The 22179-nt window shown below is 36.3% G+C and overlaps 1 protein-coding gene across 3 annotated transcripts in view; it reads left to right on the top strand.

Annotated features, from left to right (window-relative positions):
- The window catches only part of NCKAP5 (NCK associated protein 5), an 881281-nt gene that overhangs the window by 398336 nt on the left and 460766 nt on the right, over positions 1–22179 (top strand). For all 3 annotated transcript variants that reach the window (XM_045826267.1, XM_045826268.1, XM_045826269.1), the window contains one exon: positions 20289–20422. In XM_045826267.1, coding sequence (XP_045682223.1) covers positions 20289–20422 — 134 coding nt within the window. The remainder of the gene's footprint in view (positions 1–20288; positions 20423–22179) is intronic.

The following is a 22179-nucleotide window of genomic DNA, read 5'->3' as shown; positions in this document are numbered from 1 at the left end:
ATTGCAGTCCTAGTTAACAGGAGTATTACTGACTAGACTTTAATTATCTTCCAGACAGGAACCTTGTCTTAATTCTGAATTGAATTGGCAACACCTATTGAGTGCCTGGCACGAAGTAAGCAATTACTGAATTGTCAATGAATTAATTAATTAATGCAAGTGCTGTGATATATGAGGGTTAAGAAAACAAATCGTTTCTATGGACAAGATAGTCAAGGAACCAATGATGGAGAAAAAATTGGGGGCCATTATTGACCAAAAGTTAGATAGAAATAATCAATCAGTCATTATCCATTAATCACATGTTATGCGTAATTCAACAGGCAAACGACCGTCTCTCAGTAGAGAGGGGGTGTTGGGTAGGAGTGGGGAGTACAGGGGTAGAAGAGTGGGAGGCAGTGTAGAGCACAAAGATTTAGTAAGGTCAGTCAATGGTTCTTTGCCTGAGCTTGACACTTGTTACAGTTCCACATCAGATTTTGATAGTCATTTTTAAAGGGAATGAGAAAATATCAAAGAAAATTGGAAACATGATAAAAAACTAATGACAAGCCACACAAATATATTTTATACCAGACATAAGTGTGAAGATGTCTATTAATAGGAGACTATTTTTTCCTGGAATGAAGCATTTTATGAGGAGTTGGAAAACTGTTTCTTAGATTTGTAGAAGTCCAAATGAGACAAAGAATTAAATTAAGACACAAAATATTTTGATCAAACATAAGAAAAAATGTCTTTATTTGCAGGATGATAATCTGCTGAAGTAAAGAGGGAAACTGTACTTTTTTTTGTCTCAGAGCCTATCATAAAATAGGGAGACAGTGGTCAGCCGCAAGCAAAACACATCCCTTCCTGTTAACAGAAACAGTCTCTATGGCCCCCAAATGCCATTTTTACTTTAAGGCAAAAGTAATGTGAAAATTAAACCTTAACGCGTGAAATGCACAAGTTGAACTGGGGACATGCTGACGTTTAATTAAATAGCAAACTTTTAAAGAACCTAATGGAGGATCTTAAAGGATGCCTATCACATTTGCGTTAGCACTGCGATGTGAAGACTTGCAATATTCTGCCTTTCAGATTGGTGATCAGTCAATAAAAGTTGATAGATACAGTGGAAATGACTTCCACATTAACCATAACCCGAGAAGCTGTTAGCATTTGCTGCCAACTGAGGCTTCTCTGCAAACTCCAGAACACCACTTTTAGAGGCAAATTCTATCACCCTGATGGCATTTTCTAGTTTTATTTGATCTTGAAAAACATTTCATTATGTTTAATTTGGGGAAATGAGATTTCTTTAATTACTATCAGTAGTAGCTATTAGAAGCTCAATTACATTTGCAAATTCATTTTTAAAAGCTTTATGGTTTTTCAGATAAAAAATTTTAAGTTCTAACTGCACCTATTAAAAGTTACTGTTCCTCCCTTTGGTGCCTACACTTCCAAGAGAGAAGATATATTTTATAGTTCAAAATAAATAATGCTAGAAGCTGAGGATTAGTCTAAATAGGACTTAGAATTACTCATTTGAATAAATTAGATATTTCATTAAATGAATTAGTTCATCAAATATGTGTACAGATTCTCTTCATTTGGGCTATTATAGACACTGAGCTGTACACAGTGTGCGAGGTCAGGGTGTGCTGGGGATGGGGGGCAGGGGGTGGGACAGGCCCCCTACCAACTGGGAACACAGGCGTTGCTCATTGGTGTGCATGCCGAGCCCTTGTTTTAGTCCTGCAGTGACTTATATATCACCACTATCATGTCTTCACAAAGGACTGTGGGAGGGCTTCTGCCACCAGTTTATCGCTCTCTTGAATACTATCGGTGGCTTTAGAAGTGACTCCAACTTCGTGTGCTTGGGAGCTTCTTGTTCACATAATTAAACAGTGATTGCCAGTAAGATAGCTTTTCCCAAACTGTGTGTTGCTCTTGTTCTCAGTCACAGCAGCATTAATAGGTTATTTTTCCTCTTAGAGTTTATAAAGAGATAATAAAATAATTTGTATATTGAGATCTAGAAAAGATTGGCACCTGTAGTGAAGAGCCCATAATAGGGCATTGTCTTTCTCACTCATTATCAGAATGTATTTCATTTGTAGCATCTAGAAGAGCATGTGTGTGGAGTAGGTGTTTAGTACCAATGCATGCTGGTGGGTGTGATTTCCTGGACTCTCCTTAAGTCAGAAGCAGCCATTTGCTATACGGCTACAATCAAACCACTGTTTGTCCATCCACTCAGTGGCAATTGTGAGCTAAAGCATAGAGGTTGCTATCTGGGAACAAGAAATAGAAAGCTTCTGTTAAAAAACCTTGGGATTGGTTCATTGAATTGCAAAACTATTTCTGTTAGCAGGAAATATCAACTGTGCTAATAAAAATTATAAATGCCTTTGTTGCTGTTTGTCATGGATAAACACATGCAAATTTCAAATGATTTAAAATTGTTGTTCTTTGAATTCTTTTCTGCTAATACATACAAAGGTGAGAAAATGCCATAACTTATTTCTGGTGTGTGCATTTGAAGGGCTTGGTTTTTGTGTATTGTATTTGGAGGTGTTTAGTTTTACTCTTTCAAATTTGCCTTAGCTTTTACTCAGACCACTAAATACTTATTGATGGAAATTTGGGTTATAAGCTTTAGGAATTTGGTGTTTGACTGGATTAGTGTTTCAGGGAGCGAGTTACCCATGGTGCATGCTCGTGGAAGGGTACTCATACCTCATGCCCACCATGGATTCCTACTGGAAGTTTATAAAGAGACAAATAAGACAAATAATTAAATTAAATTATGATGAGCAAACAATTGAAAGGTAAGTGTTTATAAAAGCCAGGGCACTCACAACTTAGAGTGTGAAAATAAAAGTCCCTCATAAAAACATGCCTTGCATTAGGGACTTAAAAGTAAAACAACTTCTTTTTTGAAAAATGTAGTGCCATATAAAATTGTCCTGCGACAGGAGTCTGCTGAAACACAAAGTCATCGTGGTTTACATTTTGTATCCCCATTTCATCCAGCCATTGTTCTTTGATAACTTTGTCACCAGAGAAGATATAAAAATGAACATGAACATATGGTTGCAATGGCTTGAAACAATAATAAAGGACTGAGGCCTATTAATTGTTATTCTCAGAAAGCTTACGATTCAATAGCTGTCTAATTTAATAAAGTCTTGTTACAGTGGAATGATTCAGCTGTAAGGAACTTGTAAAATTGTAATAAGCAGTGGTGTCAATGTGATCTTTTAATTCTTGGGGGCAGCAGTTTTTCATGCTGCCTGCTCCCAGGGAAGCTTCAGCGTGCTGCAGAGTTGTTTGTCAATGCCTGGGTTTATTTTCTTTAAAAAAATGTATTGATTGCAGAGTGAAAAACCCTTAGTTTAATAACAATCAATAAATAACAGACAAAAGGACATTTGAAGCTTTGAAGTCTTTAAAATATGAACTAAATGCTCAATCTAGAGAGTTAAATTATTGGTAAAAGAGGTCTGACCCAAGGGCTATCACAAATTCTAGAGTGCCAATTTACTCCTCTTCTGAGTCAACAAAGATGCTACGAATAGGATCTTAATTATTGGCTGTGGAGGAAAGTTAAAACTTATTTAGCACTTAGTAAATGTAAAACTTTTAGTAGATGGAGACAGGACTTTCCTGTAATAACCTATAATCCACACACTGAAAGGCTCTTACTCTACACTTTAAGTTGTCTGATTTTAATTAGTGGTTAGATGTAACATTTTATTTCAGCATCTGAGAATAGATGATAGAAAAGCATTTAAAGATGTCATTTCCTGTCAGCATTAAATCTCAGAGGTTCTTGGAGTACTAAAGAAAAACAGCATGTTTGTCTGTATGACTAAATAATCATTTACTCTACACATATGTCTAATGTTCAGAATTACCTAATGTTGAGATTCGTTTGACATAAAGTAGGCCCTTTGTCCGCTGTTGTTGAATTAAAGTAACTTGAATAATCCCTAACACTGAACACTACTTGCAGCCAGTGACTACAGAATCTGTATATTGCTAGTTGAGAAGAAGAGGGGGCATTGGCTAATGTCTCAGCACCAAATGGTAAAATGTATTTCCATGTATAACACAAAACAGTGGCTTTGTACAGGGATACAATGACATATGGATAGAGTAAAAGATTTGTCCCTAACACACTTACAAGCACAAATATTACATGATTTCCAGAATTGCTGCCTAGCTCATCTTTTCTGGACAATGCAAACTTAATTTTTTGATTGTTGACAGTGGCTACAATTTCATTATATTTGGGGAACGGCGTGTCAAATTATATTTGTTTCTCAATGACAATAAGGCAGTTTCCCAACCTCATGGCTTCTGGGGAGTTTATGAATTTGGGATAAAAGAAATAGCACCTCCTGAAAAATAAATGATTACAATTGATTCTATTTCATGAAATGTCAACTAGTAATCCAGGTTAAGGGTTCACAAACTATGGCTGAGCTTCCCCTCTTCCCCATCTGTTCTTGCAAAGAGTTTTATTGAAATACATCCAAACCCATTTGTTGACATGCTGTCTATGCCAACTTACATGCTACAAGAGCAGAGCTCAGTATTTGCAGCAGAGACTCTATGGCCTGTAAAGCCGAAGGTGGTTACCATTCAGTGTCATACAGAGAAATTTGCCACCCCCTGCTTTAGACAATCATGCTTTGCCAGCTCATTGTTCTATATGAGAGCATTATAATATTCTTCCTTCTTAAACTGAATTCATTAGAGTGCCCTTGGTTAATAAAATTATACAGGTTTTGGGAGTATAGTTCTATAACACATCATCTGGATGTTATTGTATGTTCACCACCCCAAGTCAAGTCTTCCATCACCATTTTAGCTCCCTTAACTCTCTCCTATACACTTCCACCCCCTCCCTCGCCAATAAACTAATAAAGTAGAAACACTCATAGATATGGAGAGTAGACTGAGAGCTGTCAGAGGGGAGTGGATAATGGGGCTGGGTAAAAAAGGTGAAGGGATTAAGCAAAAATAAAAATAAAAACCTCATAGAAAACAATATGGTGATTGTCATAATATTCTTAATGTTAAAGATCATCTCTTTTCTAAAGACCCTCTGCTAAATCCCTTTTGTATCCCACAATTTCTAACAGGCCATGAAGAGGGAGCTTAGTGACAGCTGGCTCACTGGTTGAAGTAAAAGTTTACTAAACTAAGAGAAATACTGCTTTATACTTGTAAGGGGAAACAGTCAAGCTCTATGACCCTGAAATCAGGCTCTGCTGTTTACTACAAATGGCCTTAGCTTCATAATCATAAAAAAATTGCTTTGGAGTCCTAGTCAGTGTAGTTCAGTTGGTTGGGCATCATTGCACAAAGCACAAGGTCACCAGTTCAATTCCTGGTCAGGGCATATGCCTGGGTTGCAGGTTCAGGTGTGCAAGAGGCAACCAATTAGTGTTGCTCTCCCTCTCTCTTTTACTTCCCCTCTTTCTAAAAATAAAGAAATGAAATCTTTTAACAAGATTTCTTTGGAAATAGTACCAACTCTTCTAGTGTTGTTGTGAGGATTTGGTGGGTACTACATAAAAAGTTCTTAAAACACCGTCAGAATTTATCATCAACATTATTCTTATTTTTGATATAGGCATATTTCTTACTTTTTCTTTCTATGTATTTTCACTCAATTTGTTATGGACTTGCTTTTGTGACTTCTTCATGACTAGGCAGGTACAGTTTAAATCTATGTACATATTTCTTTGTCCTATACAGAGGAGGGGTTGCTGCCACTGGCCATGGTTCAGATTTAATATCAATGAGAAAATCTTGTTAAGTAGATGGATCCTTTTTACATAAAACAGTAAAATAAAATAAAGCCCAGACTCTGTGTGTTATTGTAGCTGTGCTTTTATTTATTCGATAACTGCTTATAAGTGATGTTCAGTGCACTGAACCCTTTGTGACTTGTGGACCATGTGTAGTTCCTTCTGGACTAAGAGGTAGGAGCTGCTGCTCTAATTGTTTGGATGTGGTGACTCAGCATGCTTATGTAAAGGTTCACATTTTACTTGACAAGGGTAGTTAATGAGAGTTAAATCTCATTAGCTGGGGCCATTTTCTTTGTTCGTGTTGAATCTGATTCATTGGTCAAAAATTCTGGGAGTCTTAGCCTATACAAAAATATACAATTATGGAGCAATGCATCAATATTCTATACCTGCAAAAGTGAAAGAATGACATTTCATAATGTTCAAGGCTGGGTGAAAAACTTAGCTTCTTAACATTGTTGCTTTCCAAAGGAGGCAAAATTTTCTAGGAGGGCTTATAAAGATATTAATATAATAATGATTAAAATGTTTTATGATCTTGCCAATTGCCTTTCCATCTTCATTAGTAGTTTAATTTTGTGCTTACATATGAGGGTTTATACTGCCCAGGAAAGTAATTTATAAATGTACATAAAAGTTTTACATATAAATCTACTGGTCCAAAAGCAAAATTCCACCATGTGCTCTCAAATCCCTGGGAGAGGCCACTTCAAAGGGGAGGTTTTATGTCCACACAGCCACAAAGATTGAGGGTGGGCCACATCACCCTGGACGCTTAGCACCTTTTTAGACCTGTTGTACCTAGTGATCTAAAGTAACTTCCCAAGTGGAAAGACTTTCATTTTCCTTTGATTATAAGACATATGGAAAGGGAAAGGTATCGGTGTGTCCATGTGGAGATTTAGCTGAACAACTGAGTTGTGTATGTGCAGGTCTGACAAAAGCATCCAGGAGAGATGACTTTCAAATGAGAGAAAGCTGAACATTCAGCTGGGAGTGGAAACTGGGGAGGAGCCAGGAGATTACAAAAAGGGCACCTGAGAACACAATTTCAGATGCTCATAATTTTAAGTTGCACAAAGGAGAGCTATAGTCATGACTCAGAAGTTTCTGCTGTGAGCTTCCGTATACCCAGCCATGTGTCAGACATTCAGTAAGTGGTAACAGTAGCCCACATCAGCCCGTTTTTCATGACTGTTATTTTTACCATGCAGGGCCATGTTTTCTGTTTGCTTTCTCTCATGAATCTCACAACTCAGAAAATGAGGTTATCTGTTACAGTCTTCCCTATTTATATGACAAAGCAAGAGTTAAATGCACTTGAAAAAGACTTACAGATTGCCTTTTAAGAATATGCATTTTCCTCTACTGCAGATTAACTGCTCACTCAGCTCATATATAGGTCTTTAATGATTTTTCTATAAAAAATTATATTTCTGTTTAACCTTACATCTCAGAAATAATATAAACTCTAATCATTCAATATGTAATATTTTCAATTTCTTCTAACTTTTATAATTGTGTGAAATGAAATACTAAAGCATTGAATCAAAACTTGTGATTAGTTCCACATTGATCTTTTAAATATTATAGCTGACCTTTTAATAGAATGAAAGAATGGGAAAGCTTCAATTTGTTAACAAGGGTAAGGCAAACTGCTAAATATCACATTGTTTGAAAATTTCTAGTATTTTAAACTTTAAAATATTTTAAAATAAATTTTTAAAATTTAAAATATTAAAAAGTAAATTTTAAAATTTAAAATTTGAAAATATTAAAAATAATTTTTACTTTAACATTTAAAAATATTTCAAAAATTTATAATCTATTATATTGAAGTAATAATGAAGGCTGGCTATGTAAAAAATACTCCAGATGTTTGGAGAGAATTTTCTACAATGAAATTGGAAGTATGAAGGCATTCTAGTGCTTTTTTCCAAATGAATAAGAAGTATCTGTGAGAAATTAATATTAATTATTCATGTCTCAGAAGCCATTTCTCTGGCAGATTTGAAAAGAAAGCTCCAGTAAGTAGTACCTTATATAGCCTATTTTCATTGTTATAATTATTCTCCTATTTTAGAGAGGTGAATAATTATCATAGCAAATATTCTAATTTTCTGTATACATAATTATACCCATTCACCGATGAAAGGCAGGAATAAAGGACTCAATCACAAAAAAAGGGAAGGGGAATTATTCTTTTGAGTAGGTTTCTCTTCCTACAGCTCTGTAAAATGTAGTAGGGTGAATAAAAAGAATAATAAAATGTGCTACCCTAAAAAAAGGAATTATAAATGCCTTTAAGGACCTACTGCAAATCCTGTAAAAGAACACAGTTTTGTCTTACTATTTAAGGAGTGAAAGTGAGTAGTCAGGTAAGAGTTTTGAAAATGAAGTTTAGCATTATAGTCTCTGGGTTGCTGGGGAGGGCATCAATGAAACCAAAGGCAATGGTAGAAAAAGACAATGACAAACAGGATGAAATGTATCTGTGGGGTTTTTCAACTAAAGAAAATCTCATCCCATTATCCTCGGAGTGAGTGAAGACTGAAGTTGTAACTGATACAAACTTTGCAAACCTAGAGCTGGCTGCCAACTACCAAAAAGAAGTAGTTGGAGGTCAAGAAGATTCCGTTTAACTCATCAAGAATGTATTGAACATTCTGCAAAGCTCAGTGATATGCTAGTATTCTATGGGATTTCATTACCAACCGCAAGGCCCAATCTCTGCCTAAGGGAAAGCATGATCTTTGAAAAGATAGGAGATAATAATTATATATGAAATGCTTAACAAAAGATATATCATAATTTTTCAAAAACTAAGTTGAATATTAGGAACATCAGTGTATGTGGAGAAGGCAGAGCAGGTGTTAACCTTTATAGTAAATACAGCTGAAGTTCAAGATCAGAGCCTAGATGAGAGAGTAAAAGATTTTAGAATCTTCTACATAGGAACAAGGAAAGGAAATGTAGTGACTCAGAGTTTGAACTGGAAACTAAATCTGCTGGAGAAATCCACTCATTCTCCACCAGTTATCTGAGGGGAAAGAAGACCAGAAACAACGTGCGAGGGTGAAATGGGAGTACGTGAATCAAGGTCTCTCTAAAGTGCATAGATTGATTCAGGGCTGAGATCTGGAAGAAAAAAAACCCTTAAGAACACTGAAACCCTCTTTCTTCCTTGCATAAAGTATATGCTGAATCCACGGGAGAGAAAAGAGTATTTAAGACTTCAGTCAGGTAGGGAGGTACTTAATAAAATTGACTTCTGAGAGTCCCCAAAGGAATAGATTAATAGCTACTGTTGTTGTGATCAATGAACATGACAACAGAGAAAGATCTGTGACCTGGGGAGAAGGAGTCATTGACTTCTTATAAAAGGACCCACTGGTGGGTAATTGAAACTGTTTTCTAAGTAAAGTTGAGAATTGAGCATTTTGACCAAATCAGCTCAAGGAAATGATTGGGATAAGGGAAAGCGTGTGCCTGAATTAGGCAGTCAGCTGTGGATACCAGGCTTATTACTCACTTTGTTCTTTCCTGGTCAGTGCTTCCATCACTCACACGTTTGAGAGGAAAGGTTTTTCTGAAAAGCTTATCATACTCAGAAAGTTAGTGAGCTGAAACACCCAGTAGAAAGGCCTTTTCCAACTCAAGTAACATTACTAATGAATGACAGTAATAAAAAAGAAGCAGTCACTGCTGTCCCTGTTCTGGTAGTCTTTCACTCCTGGAGTCTACCCTGAGGAAGAATTACCTTGCTCAAACATCACTTAGAACCTGTCACTCCTCAAGATCCACTGAGACCTGCAGTTATTTGGGAACCAAATTAAAACCAATGCCTGTAGGGTCTATGTTTCACCACCTTTCTTCCCAGTTGTATAATGTTATCGTTTTAACATCACCTTGCCTGTCTTACACTAGCAAAGAAAAACATGCCCTTAGCCTCTTAAATCTATAGCTTCATCCACCTAATTATCCATACAGAAATGTCAGTCACCTTTGTTGTTATCAAATGGAATCCATACTGTAAAAAAACCCCAATATCTGTATACCCCCATCTTATAGATGTTATGTTTCATCTCATTATACTCTTCACATCATTAGTAATTATGTTTTTCTTGCTATTGCAGGGAGGAAAAATTCCCATCTCCCTTCTTTGGGTCTCTGACTGGACCCAAGAATTAAACTGATGTAAGATGGATTAACTGGAGAAAAGCACACACATTTTATTGCATTTTTACATAAACACATGAGCCTTCATGAGAGAATGAAGACTCAAAGAAGAGATCAGAGCAGAAAGCTTTTATAGCTTTAGGTGAAGAAACATCAATTTGTGAAGAATAGACAGGACTTAGGGGTTTGGGTTAGGAGTAGCAGGTGGCAAAGAAAGACAAATACCATATGAGCTCACCTATAAGTGAAACCTAAACAACAAAACAAACAAGAAAGCAAAACATAACCAGAGACATTGAAATTAAGAACAAACTGACAGTAACCAGAGGGGAGGTGGGCGGGGCTAGTGGGGTTAAAAGGGGGAAAGGTTGTCAAGGAACAAAAGGATTGTATAAAGGACACAATCCAAAGCAGGTAGGATTAAGGGTGGGAGGTGGGATGGCCTGGGGGTGGGGAAAGTGGTGGAGGGGAAATGGAGACAACTGTACTTGAACAAAAATTAAAAAAAAAAGAAACTAGAAAGATAAAGTTTAGTTTAACAAGGTTTGTTTGTATAGATTTTTCAGCCTCAAATTCTCTGTCTCTGGTAAAAAGAATGTCTTCCTTCTTCCTGTGTATAGGGAGGGCACATCTCACCCAAGGGTTTTATGACCTACTTCAGGGAAAGGATGAAGGATGGGGGAGGTCAGAGTGACCTTCCTCCCTCTGCTGTTTTCTTTAAACTCCTTCAGTTTAAGATACTTCATATGCTGAGATGCCCTACTTTGTGGTGATGTGTTACCACATCACTGTGATTGTGGCTAATTTCATGGATGTGTAACATATAAGAGTTGAAATGGACCTTAGCATTTTTGAAGGAGGTCCAAAAGGGGCTATTGTATTTTCCAAAGTTACAGAGCAAGTTAATGGAAGGTCAAAATGATAACGTTAGTGCAGCTAACATTGCCGCTGGTACTGATGTCAGCCATGGTGTCACCCTGCCTGGGTTCACTGCTCTTTTGGGCCTGGAGCTGAAACACACCCAAGGTTATGCCTAGTTTGCCTAGTTTGTTATGCCTAGTTTGACCAAAGCTCTGTCTCTGTGGTCAACAGACCCAAGGCTTTGTTTCTAAGATTACTTGATGCTGGTCAGCACCTCATTGCCTTGAGGGTTCACTGCTTAAGGCAGTGGTCATGCAAGGGCTTATATGGGAGTCAAATGAGGCTATTTTCTGTCTCCCTTGTTCCTCCTCTAAGAGGGTCTACTGAATGACTAGCTAGAAGAGAAAAGGTCACCCTGGGGGCAAAACCCCACTCTGCAACTCTCTGTTGCTAGGCCGCCAGAGCCTTCCACTCAGGTGATCTTCCATAGCTCACCCACTGTCCTTGCTCTACTCACTTCTGTCTAACTGCCTACTACAATAATAACTCAGGCTGCTAGCCTCATACTTTCTTCACCATAGGAATCATGATGGTGAAAAACAAGATTCTTAAAGTGATGAAAAATGTGGGAAGTGGATCAATATATAACTTTCTGGCCTATTTTTTAGCTGTATACTCAAAAAAAATCAAAACTGCATTACCTTATATGGTGAACGCAATATAACTATTTTCTTCTTCACTTGTAGCCTTAGTTGAAAATAATAAAGATCACTGGCTATAAGCACAATACAACTTAATTTTCTCTTTGTAGGATATTATATTTATAATTTTTCCAACAGACCTCTACAATCCATTTCAATCTTGACATGCCAAACCTTCATTTTATCATGTTTTTCTGTACAACCCATCCTGAAAATAATTCTCCCATAAAATTCACATCTGTATCTTTTGCTAACTCATAAAAATAAAGATAAATTTTGCATAAGAAAATTAAATCCTATGGAGGGATTCACCTGTGGCATTTCTCTGTTAGCCTTCCTGTGTAGCAGTCTAATATTGAGGACATTTTAAAGATCCTCCTGTCTTCTTTACCCTTGAAATTTCTTTCTCCCTCCCACTCTCTGTCCTTTATTTCTCTCACTCACTGTTTCCTCTTTCATCTCACTTTATTTTTTTAAACCAAGCTCTGTATCTTTTTCAATTTTTTTTTTTGTTAGAATAAAAGCTTTGTCTGTCTTGGGTGATGTTATCAGCAGTGCGGATATATACTGGGCAGCTTCTATCCTAGCATCTCAGAATCTGATTCTGTTTCTTCTGTTACAGCCAACAATACAGGCTTTAAAAAAATCAATTCTTAAGTTCCTTATCTGTTTCTCTGCTTCCAGGGTAACTGGATCTTTCATAAGTAATGGGAATATTGAATTCAGGGAGCCTTACAGGGAAAATATATTGTAATTTGTGTAAAAAGCAAAAGTGAGACTGCAATTAGGTACAATAACTAATGCTTCATTTAGACCCATTTTACATTGAATTGATAGAAATTGGCTAATACAGAGTTTTTTCCATTAAAATCTAGTTTTCATGAAAATATAGCAGTTTAATTTTGTTGCTGGTATGTGTTTGGTTTATGGAATTCTGAAGAAAATAAATTACGTGTCAACTTTAGATTCTCAGTAGGTAGCAAGAGAATTAGAATGGTTATTCTGGGTCTCTGTGTAACCTTAAAATGTTTCAGTACATATTGGATATTGATGGGTAAACACATGGTGATATGTATGACTGCCTAGACAGAAATTAATAAGCAAATCTAAGCTGATCTTGAAGTTCTGAATTGATTATTGAGTCTTAATGTCATGCTTTATATTTATATCATTGAATCATAAGTAAACTTATATTTTCTAAAGGTCTGTTTAACTTGAAATTCCCATTGCACAGTATATAGCGTTTGGGGTTTTTTTGGTTTTTTTTTTTGCCTGATTTGACATTTCTTTCTTCTTTATTTTTATTGTTTACACTATTACAGATGTCCCCATTCTCCCACCATTGCCCACTTATCCCTGCCCTTCCCCCACTTCCCTCTGGCCATCACCACACTGTTATCTGTGGTTTATGCACATATGTTCTTTGGCTAATGAGCTTACATATTTTTCATCAATATCCAGGAACATCATTTAATCTCCATGTCCTTCTCTAATGACCTCTGTTCTTTTCTCACCATCTTTTAGATCCCTTTTTAATCCAAGGGTGTTAACATTTTCTTCATGATTTGTTGATCATATGACATTATTCTATAAGCATATAATACTTGAACACATTTCAGGAAATCCTTAGAAACAGAAACATATGTCTTTCTCTTTATTATCATGTATCTCTTAAGCATCAAGTCAGCACAGATTACCTCAAGATGAGTCGATGCCTCATGTCACTCACTAAGCAGGGCTCACGTGGAGCATGGGGAATGTGTGGGGGGCAGCTCTCTTGTTATGGTGGATTCTTCACCTAACCAGACCATACATGGTGCCACTAAAATTTCCACAGCAAGAAAATTCCCCTACTTTTCCAAATTCTTTGAATCTTCTATCACTAAGTTTGTCAGTATTACCACCCACTGATATGACTAGAATTACCAAATATAATTAGTCATAAGGTGGGGGTCTAATTGACACTCTGAAATCATGTTACTATTTTAAGGTTAGCCTCTGAAGTTTTTATAAAATTGATTTTAGAGAGAAGATGGAGGGGGGTGAGAGACAGAGAAAGAGGGAGAGACAGAGACACTGATTTGTTACTCCACTTATTTATGCATTCATTGGTTGATTCTGGTATGTGCCCTGACTGGGAATCTAACCCGCACACTTGGTCATTGGGATGACGCTCTAACCAACTGCGCTTTCCAGCCACAGCTAACCCCTACAGTTTTTGCACACCACAGAACAAGGCATCTGTTCAAAACCATACTAAGTGGTGGGATTTAACAATAATGTCTCTTATTGGAGTCTAAACACAAGATTTTATACATTTCAGAGTATAATTAGTCTGTGATTAAGTTAGTCTCTCATGTCTTACGTTTAAATATAATCCAAAATATGTTTCTCCTCAGTATTAAAGTTTGAGCTACTTGAAAAAACATGTTTTGAGATTTTTAAAAATATTTATATCTACAATATTTATTTAACATGGACTGATTATTAAAAACTAAAATATCAGGTTGGCCAATTGGATTTTTCCATAAGATGGCTCTAGTAGTGCTTAGTTGTCTTTAACTTCATGTGAAAAAAATTTGTTAGATCATATTGTGTCATATCAGCATGCATTTAAAATAAACTCATCAAAATTGGCGAAATTTTGTGTAACCATCTTAATATTGAAGATGGAAGGAAATAAGATACATTTTTGGCATATTATGCTTTATTTTTCAAGAAAGGTAAAAATGCAACTGAAACACACACAAAAAAATTGTGCAGTATGTGGAGAAGGTGCTGTGACTGATGAAAAGGCTCAAAAGTGGTTTGTGAAGTATTGTGCTGAAGGCTTCTCACTGGACAATGCTCCACGGTCCGGTAGACAAGTTGAAGTTGATAGCGATCAAATTGAGACATTAATTGAGAACAATCAATGTTATGCTGTGTGGGAGATAGCCAAAATACTCATAATATCTAAATCAAGCATTGAAAATTATTTGATTTGATGTTTAGGTTCCACATAAGTTAAACGAAAAAACCCTTCTTGACCATATTTCTGCACGTGATGGTCTACTTAAACATTCCATTAAAAAACATTCTGTTTTTAAAACAAATTGTGATGGTTAATGAAAAGTGGATACTTTGCAATAATGTGGAATGGAAGAGATCGTGGGGCAAGCGAAATGAACCACCACCAACCACACCAAAGGCCAGTCTTCACCCAGAGAAGGTGATGTTTTGTATATGGTGGGTTTGGAAGGGAGTCTTTCATGAGCTCCTTCGGGAAAACCAAATGATTAATTCTAGCAAGTACTGCTCCCAATTAGACCAACTGAAAGCAGCACTTAACAAAAAACATCAGAAATTAGTCAACAGAAAATGCATAATCTTCCATCAGGACAACACAAGATCACATGTTTCTTTGATGACCAGGCAAAAACTGTGACAACTTGGCTGGGAAGTTCTGACTCATCTACTGTATTCACCAGATATTGTGCCTTCAGATTTTCATTTATTTCATTCCTTACAAAATTGTCTTAATGGAAAAATTTTTTTCAGTTCCCTGGAAGACTGCAAAAGGCACCTGGGACTGTTCTTTGCTCAAAAAGATAAAAAGTTTTGGGAAGATGGAATTACAGTGTTCTCTGAAAGATGGCAGAAGGTAGTGGAGCAAATGGTGAATATGTTGTTCAATACAGTTATTAGTGAAATGAAAAATGTGTCTTTTATTTTTACTTAAAAACCTAATGAACATTTGGCAAACCCAATATGTATAGAATTTGTCAAAAGTAGCTAAACTATATTAGACAATATAAGCTATATCATTCCAGTTAGGTATATCTTGTTTTTATATGGGACTTTCAAGTTTTTATAGTGCTTTATCATGCATTATTTTGGTCATTCCTCATGATGATACTATGAAATTGTTTTGGGCAATTTTACTCTCCCTGACATACAGAGGAAACTAGCCTAAACAGTTGTTTTAAGTTAAGTGGCTTGTCCAAAACCATTTGATTATCAAATGGTGGAGTCTAAATTAGAAGCTGGGAGCATTCACCATTCTCTGTTTAAATATTTTCCCAATCTATTATTTAGCTTCTTAATTCAGTTCTTTCAAATGATCTTTGCAAAATCTTTATCAGATCTTATCATTCACTTGATAAACCTTGGTAACAAGTTACTGTTTCACCCAGGATACAGTCCCACATCCTTAATATGGCCTTCATAGTGCCCCGTGGCCATGCTCTTGCTCTCACCTTTGTCATGTATCACTCCTGTCCCCTTGGTCACTAGGCTTCCTGCACACTCTTTGTTCTCTTTGTTCTTCCCACACATGACTAAAGACTTCCCACTTGCTATTCACCCCACCTGGACTACTGGGCCCTTCTCTTCTATCTGGTAACTCCTAATCATCATAGAGTTCTCAGTTTCAATGTTAATTTCTCAGAGAAGCCTTCACTTAACCCACCAAATAAAACCAGTTCCTCTTGGTGTCATCTTTCAGCAAACTCTTACTTATCTATCAGTTTATACTGATATATTTATCTTTGTGAGTTTGTTTAACACCTACGTTCTCCCTTGTGTGAGGTCTATTGCAGTCAGAAACCATGTCAATTTGGCTCACTGCTGGTCTCCTCTGGTCTAGTTTCTGGCACATGATAGCTGCTCAGTAAACAAGTGTGGCCTGACAGAATGAACAAATCCATGTGGGTGTAAACATAGCTCTGTTGCTGAGCAGAGCTTTCTATTAAATTAGAAAATATTGTAAAACTAGTAGATTTATCTCTGTTTCCTGGGAACAGGTAGATTGAAGTGGCTTTCTGATGGTTGAAACAATTTAAGCAAGTCTTAGAAAGTTATCAGGGGAGGAGTTCAGAAAAAATAGAATTGGATTACCTAGGGAGATTGTGGAGTCTTCTCTGGAGGTTTAATCAGAAGATAATAATTAAATTTGAGGAAGTTTAATGTCTATATGAAGGCTCTGAGATATAGACAAGCTCTTTTGGGATATCAAAGACTTGGACTTAATATACCTTTCTTTTTGCTTTTATGTTTGGTTCTTTGTCAAAGGCCCAACTAACTCTTTGCTTGTACCCAAACAGGGAAAGGACTTTAGAATTCTAGGCTCACTTCTGATTTCTTTTTCTCCAGCATGATGTACAGTCAGCTCTGCTATGTCTTGATCTACGTTCCTAAAGATCACTGCGCAGGGCTTGCGAGTAAATGAAATTTTGTCAGTGACACATTAAAAAAAGATAGGAATCTAATAAAAAGGGCAATTACATTTTTCATGTGTTAGGTGATTAAGAAATATGTAAGTAATGTGCTAAATATAGCACTGTACCCTGAAAAAGGCATGTAGTTTACCTGTAGAAGTGTTCATTGGCAGCTTGAGTTACTATGAAGCGGCAGAAGGAAAACTGTAATGGGAGGACAAGGTGTACTTCCATCTGCAGATGGTGGTGGCTCATCCCATGCAGGGAGGACTGAGGAAACTGCTGGGTCTCTGAGATGTGTGTGATTTGTGTGGTTCTGTGCTAGGTTCAGTGGGATGCAGTCTTCTGTGTTGGCTTATGTTTCTCATGAATAAAATAGGGCACATAAGCAAATGTGGGATTGTTGTGTCATGCTGAAATTTCCCCTGATATATCAACTGCATTGGAATGAATTTGCACCTTTAAAATACAAGTTACAACTGAACTGAACATAGTAAGAAAAAAAAAGGGCATTTGGGCTCTGAAAAACTTGGTTCTGGTTCTGAGGACTAGATACAGTAATGAAAATGAGAACATTTTGCAAAATGTAATGTGCTTTCTGAATTAAAAAAAAAGTTCTTATAGAACTTATGTCAGTGTTAGAGATGGAAACTATAGAAGAACACAGGATTGAAAGTTTGCTTACTTGGAGTGAGCTTTTGTTGAGAAAAATATGCAAATTTTCCCTTTGAGTGAGGGTAAATAAAGTCTATGCCACTAGGGGAAGGAAGAGAGTGCTGCTGGCAAACTTTCTGTGGACATGTGTTTAATGTCACTTCTTAGACTCAGCCCCAGGGCTAGTGTTTGTGTTCCTGGGGTAGTACTTTAGGTGTGATGTTAAGAAAAGCCAAAGGGGAGAAATGGAAGAGGTGATTTTGCTAAATGAAACTGGGAGAAATACAAATATGAGAACCAAAACAATTTTGAAAAACACTCTCAGAGCTCTCTTACAATGGCTTATTAAAGCCAGCCAAGTTCAGTGCATCAGTGGAAAGAGCGATGTTGTCACAGAAATGTGGTAACCCAGATTTCGGTGATAGTGTCTTTGCTTACTGCTCTTCAGTACGTAGTTGCACTATATAAATAACACCCAACCATTCTCCATCTCTCACTCCCCTTCAGTCTCCCTGCTGGAGAAGATGCAGAGGAAACCTGTGGGAGCAAACCAAAATTGCTTTGAGGATAAGTTAGTTGACATCTGGGATACAGCTAACATGAAAAAAGAAATATGACCAGTCCATTGATATACTCTCTTGCCACTGTTAGCCATGTTTTATAATTTAAGTAAAATTTTTTCCATATTTGGAAAGTAGGTATGGCTTATTGTAAGCTTTAATGGTTTAACAGAAACATATACCATTTGAAGAAAATATCTTTTACTAAACAATTTTTTACTTCATTAGTCTAGAATTTCCTGTAACTTTTTCTGTATTATAAGGGTATCATCTATTAATATTTGAAAGGACCTTAACAAGTTGGGCAGAAAGATTATCCATACAGAAAACCTCCTTTATTAGATCTTGGGGGTTATTCAATATAGGAGTGAACAAATCTACAACATTCTTTACTTTTGAATGAAGGAGGGATGCCATTTTCTCTGCAAAACTTCACAACCTCCATAGGATGTACTTCTAGACATATACCATTTTTTATTGCCTGTTTCTAGAACCAAAGCACAATCTTCCAAATTCTATAATATAGGAGACTTACTCATGTTCTTTCTAGTCCAATGAGTCTATATAAAGAGTAATGTTGATTGTGTGTAATAAATGGGTGAATGGTTTATATTTTAATGTATCTTTAACTTGGGTTAAATATATGTAAATATAAAATTTGCCACTTTAATTCTTTCTACAGTGCTTTGATGTTAATTAGTACATTCCTCTTCCATTGCCACGTTTTTCCTCCTTTCCAAAGCTGCTGGAAAGTGACATATATAGATTTGATTTTGATTTTACTTTTTCTAATTCCAGTAGAACTAACTGATTGTGGGAGTCGAAGACGGACAATTGAAAAGTTAAGGACATAAAAGTTACAACCCTCACTTAGCAAAAGGCCAGCTCTATAATCAATAAACAAATATTTCTAGTGCTACTATGCAGGGGGTAATATGCTAAATAAAATATATATATGCATAGTTGACATAGTTCTAACCTCAAGCAACTATTCATCTAGTTGGAGAATTAGAATAAAATTTTATTAAAAATAATGATAGAAAAAAATAACTAAGGACCTAAAGGTTGTTAAAGATTGCAGCTACTATTGAAACTCAGGGATGGGAAAGAACAATGAAGTAATAAGGGAAAGGTTCTAGAAGAGAAGGCTTAAGCAGGAGAAAAAGCATAGTCAAAGATGCAGAGTCAGGGGTGTGAGTTTAAGTACTTTTAGAGTACCTTCATTTCCAGATTAAACCTAATGTGTTCTTCATGGTCCTCAGGAGAACCTTTTCCACATGAGTTAGAGCTGGAGAAATCCATCTTTGTTTTTACTTCCTATGAATATACCCCATCCAATGGACACTCTTTCATCCTTGGTAATCCATGGTACAAAGTCATGGTGTCTAATGTATTTGGAGACTAAGGTCTCTACTTCCCTTCTTTTCCTTTAAGAATTTATATGCCTCATAATCAGGGATTGAGTCTTTGGTTTTCATCAAAGAATATATATTCTAAATGCAAAGTGCTTAATTTAGTAACAATAGTAACTATAAAAGCATGACACACTAAAGAGAAAAAAAGCAGTAACAACAAAATAAAAACAGCATTAGCATGGTTGAGTCTACAATGTCAGGAGGAGCTGATCCTCTGTGCTTTTCACCAGTTCTAGGCATGAATTTTTGCTGAACAATCTATACTAGGTCATCCAGTCCATCTTTTAATTTTTGATTCCTGTTTGTGAGATGAGCTAGTTTTCTGGGATTATAAATACAGTGGGTGGTTTAGCCTAGTTTTATCAACAAACATCTAATTGAACAAAATAAAAACATTCTTTAACCTTATTCTCATGAGCTCCATGGTCTAATAAACTTGAAATTCTTTTCTCTTCTATAAAACGCAGTAATGTTCCTTTTAAAGCATATACCAGAGATTGAAGAAATGAAATAATTGTGAACAGGCACTAATGATCTGAGTCATTATTACTTGAATTATTATGCTTTTGATAGTATTATTGGATCATAGATCTTCACATCTGCACAGGAAGCCACCTGGTTTGGTGGAAATTATTTGAGCATTAGAGTCAAATCAGCCAGGATTGAAAACCTGTTATCTTCTGGTTTTTATGACAAATTACTCAGATGTCTTTAATCCTTGTCTATAACAAAAGATTAATGATAGAACCTAGTTCATGGTGTTTTTAAAAAGGACAAAATTAATTATTGTATACATAGAATCCAAGTTAGCACTTTGTAACTGACAGCTAGTATTAATTATTTTTGTCATAATATTTAAGTAACACCTTCTTAAAGGTCATTTCCTGTATGTCTTTTATAGCATGAGAAGCTGATACATGAATTGGAAGAGGAGAGGCACTTACGTCTTCAGAGTGAGAAGCGGTTGCAGGAGGTAACACTAGAGTCTGAACGCAACCGAATTCAGATGCGTGGCCTGCAGCAGCAATTTTCCAGGTATGGTTATGAACAGAGCTTCTTGCTTCAGAAGGTGCATGTCTCCCTGCATCAATCACACTTTTACTTGAATTTCCATTGTGCAACCTTCTGTTGAATCTGACTGGCTAATTCACCAACAGTTTCAACTTTGTCTTCTATTCAAGCCATCTTATTGCATTTGGACCTTCATTTGCCTCTGAAACTTCATTTGCACCTCACATGGTCTTAGCTTTATTTAACCTGGTTGTCTTTTCTTCCCTGATGGCTTTCCAAGGAGTCTTACAGCAAGATTTGGTGGCTTTGTGGTCTATCAGCATGTCCTGTGAAAAGCCAGTCAGGAAGATGAAATTTCTCTGGTCATCATAATCCTATTTTAAGGTGGAGAGAGAGTGTTAATCTGATCATCCAGTAAGCTCTTACTCATGACTTAGAAGAAACATTAAGGAGTGGTTAAAAAAATCAATGAGCTCCTTTCCTTTCAAAATATATAATGTGAATTTGAAAGAGGATTCTAAAAAAGTAGCTCTTCTTAGATTTAATTCCAGCACAGTAAGAATCTTTTAGTCTTCAATTACAGTCAATATAGGGCCAGGTGAAGGTTCAGTTTGTTATTTAAAATCCATTCAGTTCTGTGGATAAAACATGAACTTGTGCAATTACAGTCCTGGGACCAGATCTGAGCAGCCTGTGAGGAACAATTTACTTTTCATTTCTCTCACTTCACCATTTACAAAATCAAGAAAATGTTTTTTGTTTTTTCTTACTCTGAGGTTCTCCCAGACAGAATCAATTTTGAGAAGTTACTTTTAAATTTTTACAAGCAAACTATGTAGATCTTACACTTAATTTACCATTGAGATTAGGATAGTATCCACCAGTGATTTCAACTGGTGTGCCTCAGGAATTTTAAAAACAAACCTGGCTGGTGTGGCTCAGTGGATTGAATGCTGGCCTCTGAACCAAAGGGTCCCTGGTTCAATTCTGGGTCAGGGTGCATACCTGGATTGCAGGCCAGGTCCCCAGTAGGGGGTGTGCAAGAGGCAATCACACATTGATGTTTCTCTCCCTCTCTTCCTCCCTCCCTTCCCCTCTGTCTAAAAATAAAATAAGTAAAATCTTTAATACATATATATATATATATACACACACACCTTACTTAAAAAAAAAGAATTCTAAAAACATTCAGTACCTGACTATTTATTTAGTCAGGGGCATTGACTTCTTTCCCCGTAGATTATTAAATTAAAAAAAGAAAACAACCAACTCAATAATAGCCATCTGTTGTGAATGAATAAAAATTAGACCTTTTTTTGTCAGATTGGTAAAAAATATATATTTTTCAGTGTACTACAGAATTATAGTAATTAGTTTGTATGTGCCATGTGATAAAAAAGGTTAAAAATTGTTGTGATTAGTGACAGATAATATAGCTTCCTCATATAATAATCCTTAATTTTCACATGTGTTGCAAAGGCAGACCATAGTTGGACCTGCAGATAATTCATCTCATTGTGGCTAATACCATGAATGTGTACAACATTGGTTTAGAGCCTTCTTGGAGGAACAGGGTAAAAAGGATGGATGACTTCTCTGAGTCTGACCATAATTTAACACCCTGTTCCACTCTTCAAGCCCAAAATACACAGATACTATGGAAATGCACTAATAGATATTTTAACAAGTTCATGTTCCACCCCTCATAGGCTATTACTTATACAACCTTATGTTCGATTTCTCATTTGGTTTGATGACAACTCTCACCTTATAACTCCCAA

The sequence above is a fragment of the Phyllostomus hastatus genome, unplaced genomic scaffold (assembly GCF_019186645.2).
Source record: "Phyllostomus hastatus isolate PE091 unplaced genomic scaffold, TTU_PhHast_1.1 phas_scaffold_60, whole genome shotgun sequence".
Classification (NCBI taxonomy): Eukaryota; Metazoa; Chordata; class Mammalia; order Chiroptera; family Phyllostomidae; genus Phyllostomus; species Phyllostomus hastatus.
The sequence above is the reverse complement of the archived record's forward strand: the minus strand, read 5'-3'. Positions and strand labels throughout refer to the sequence as shown.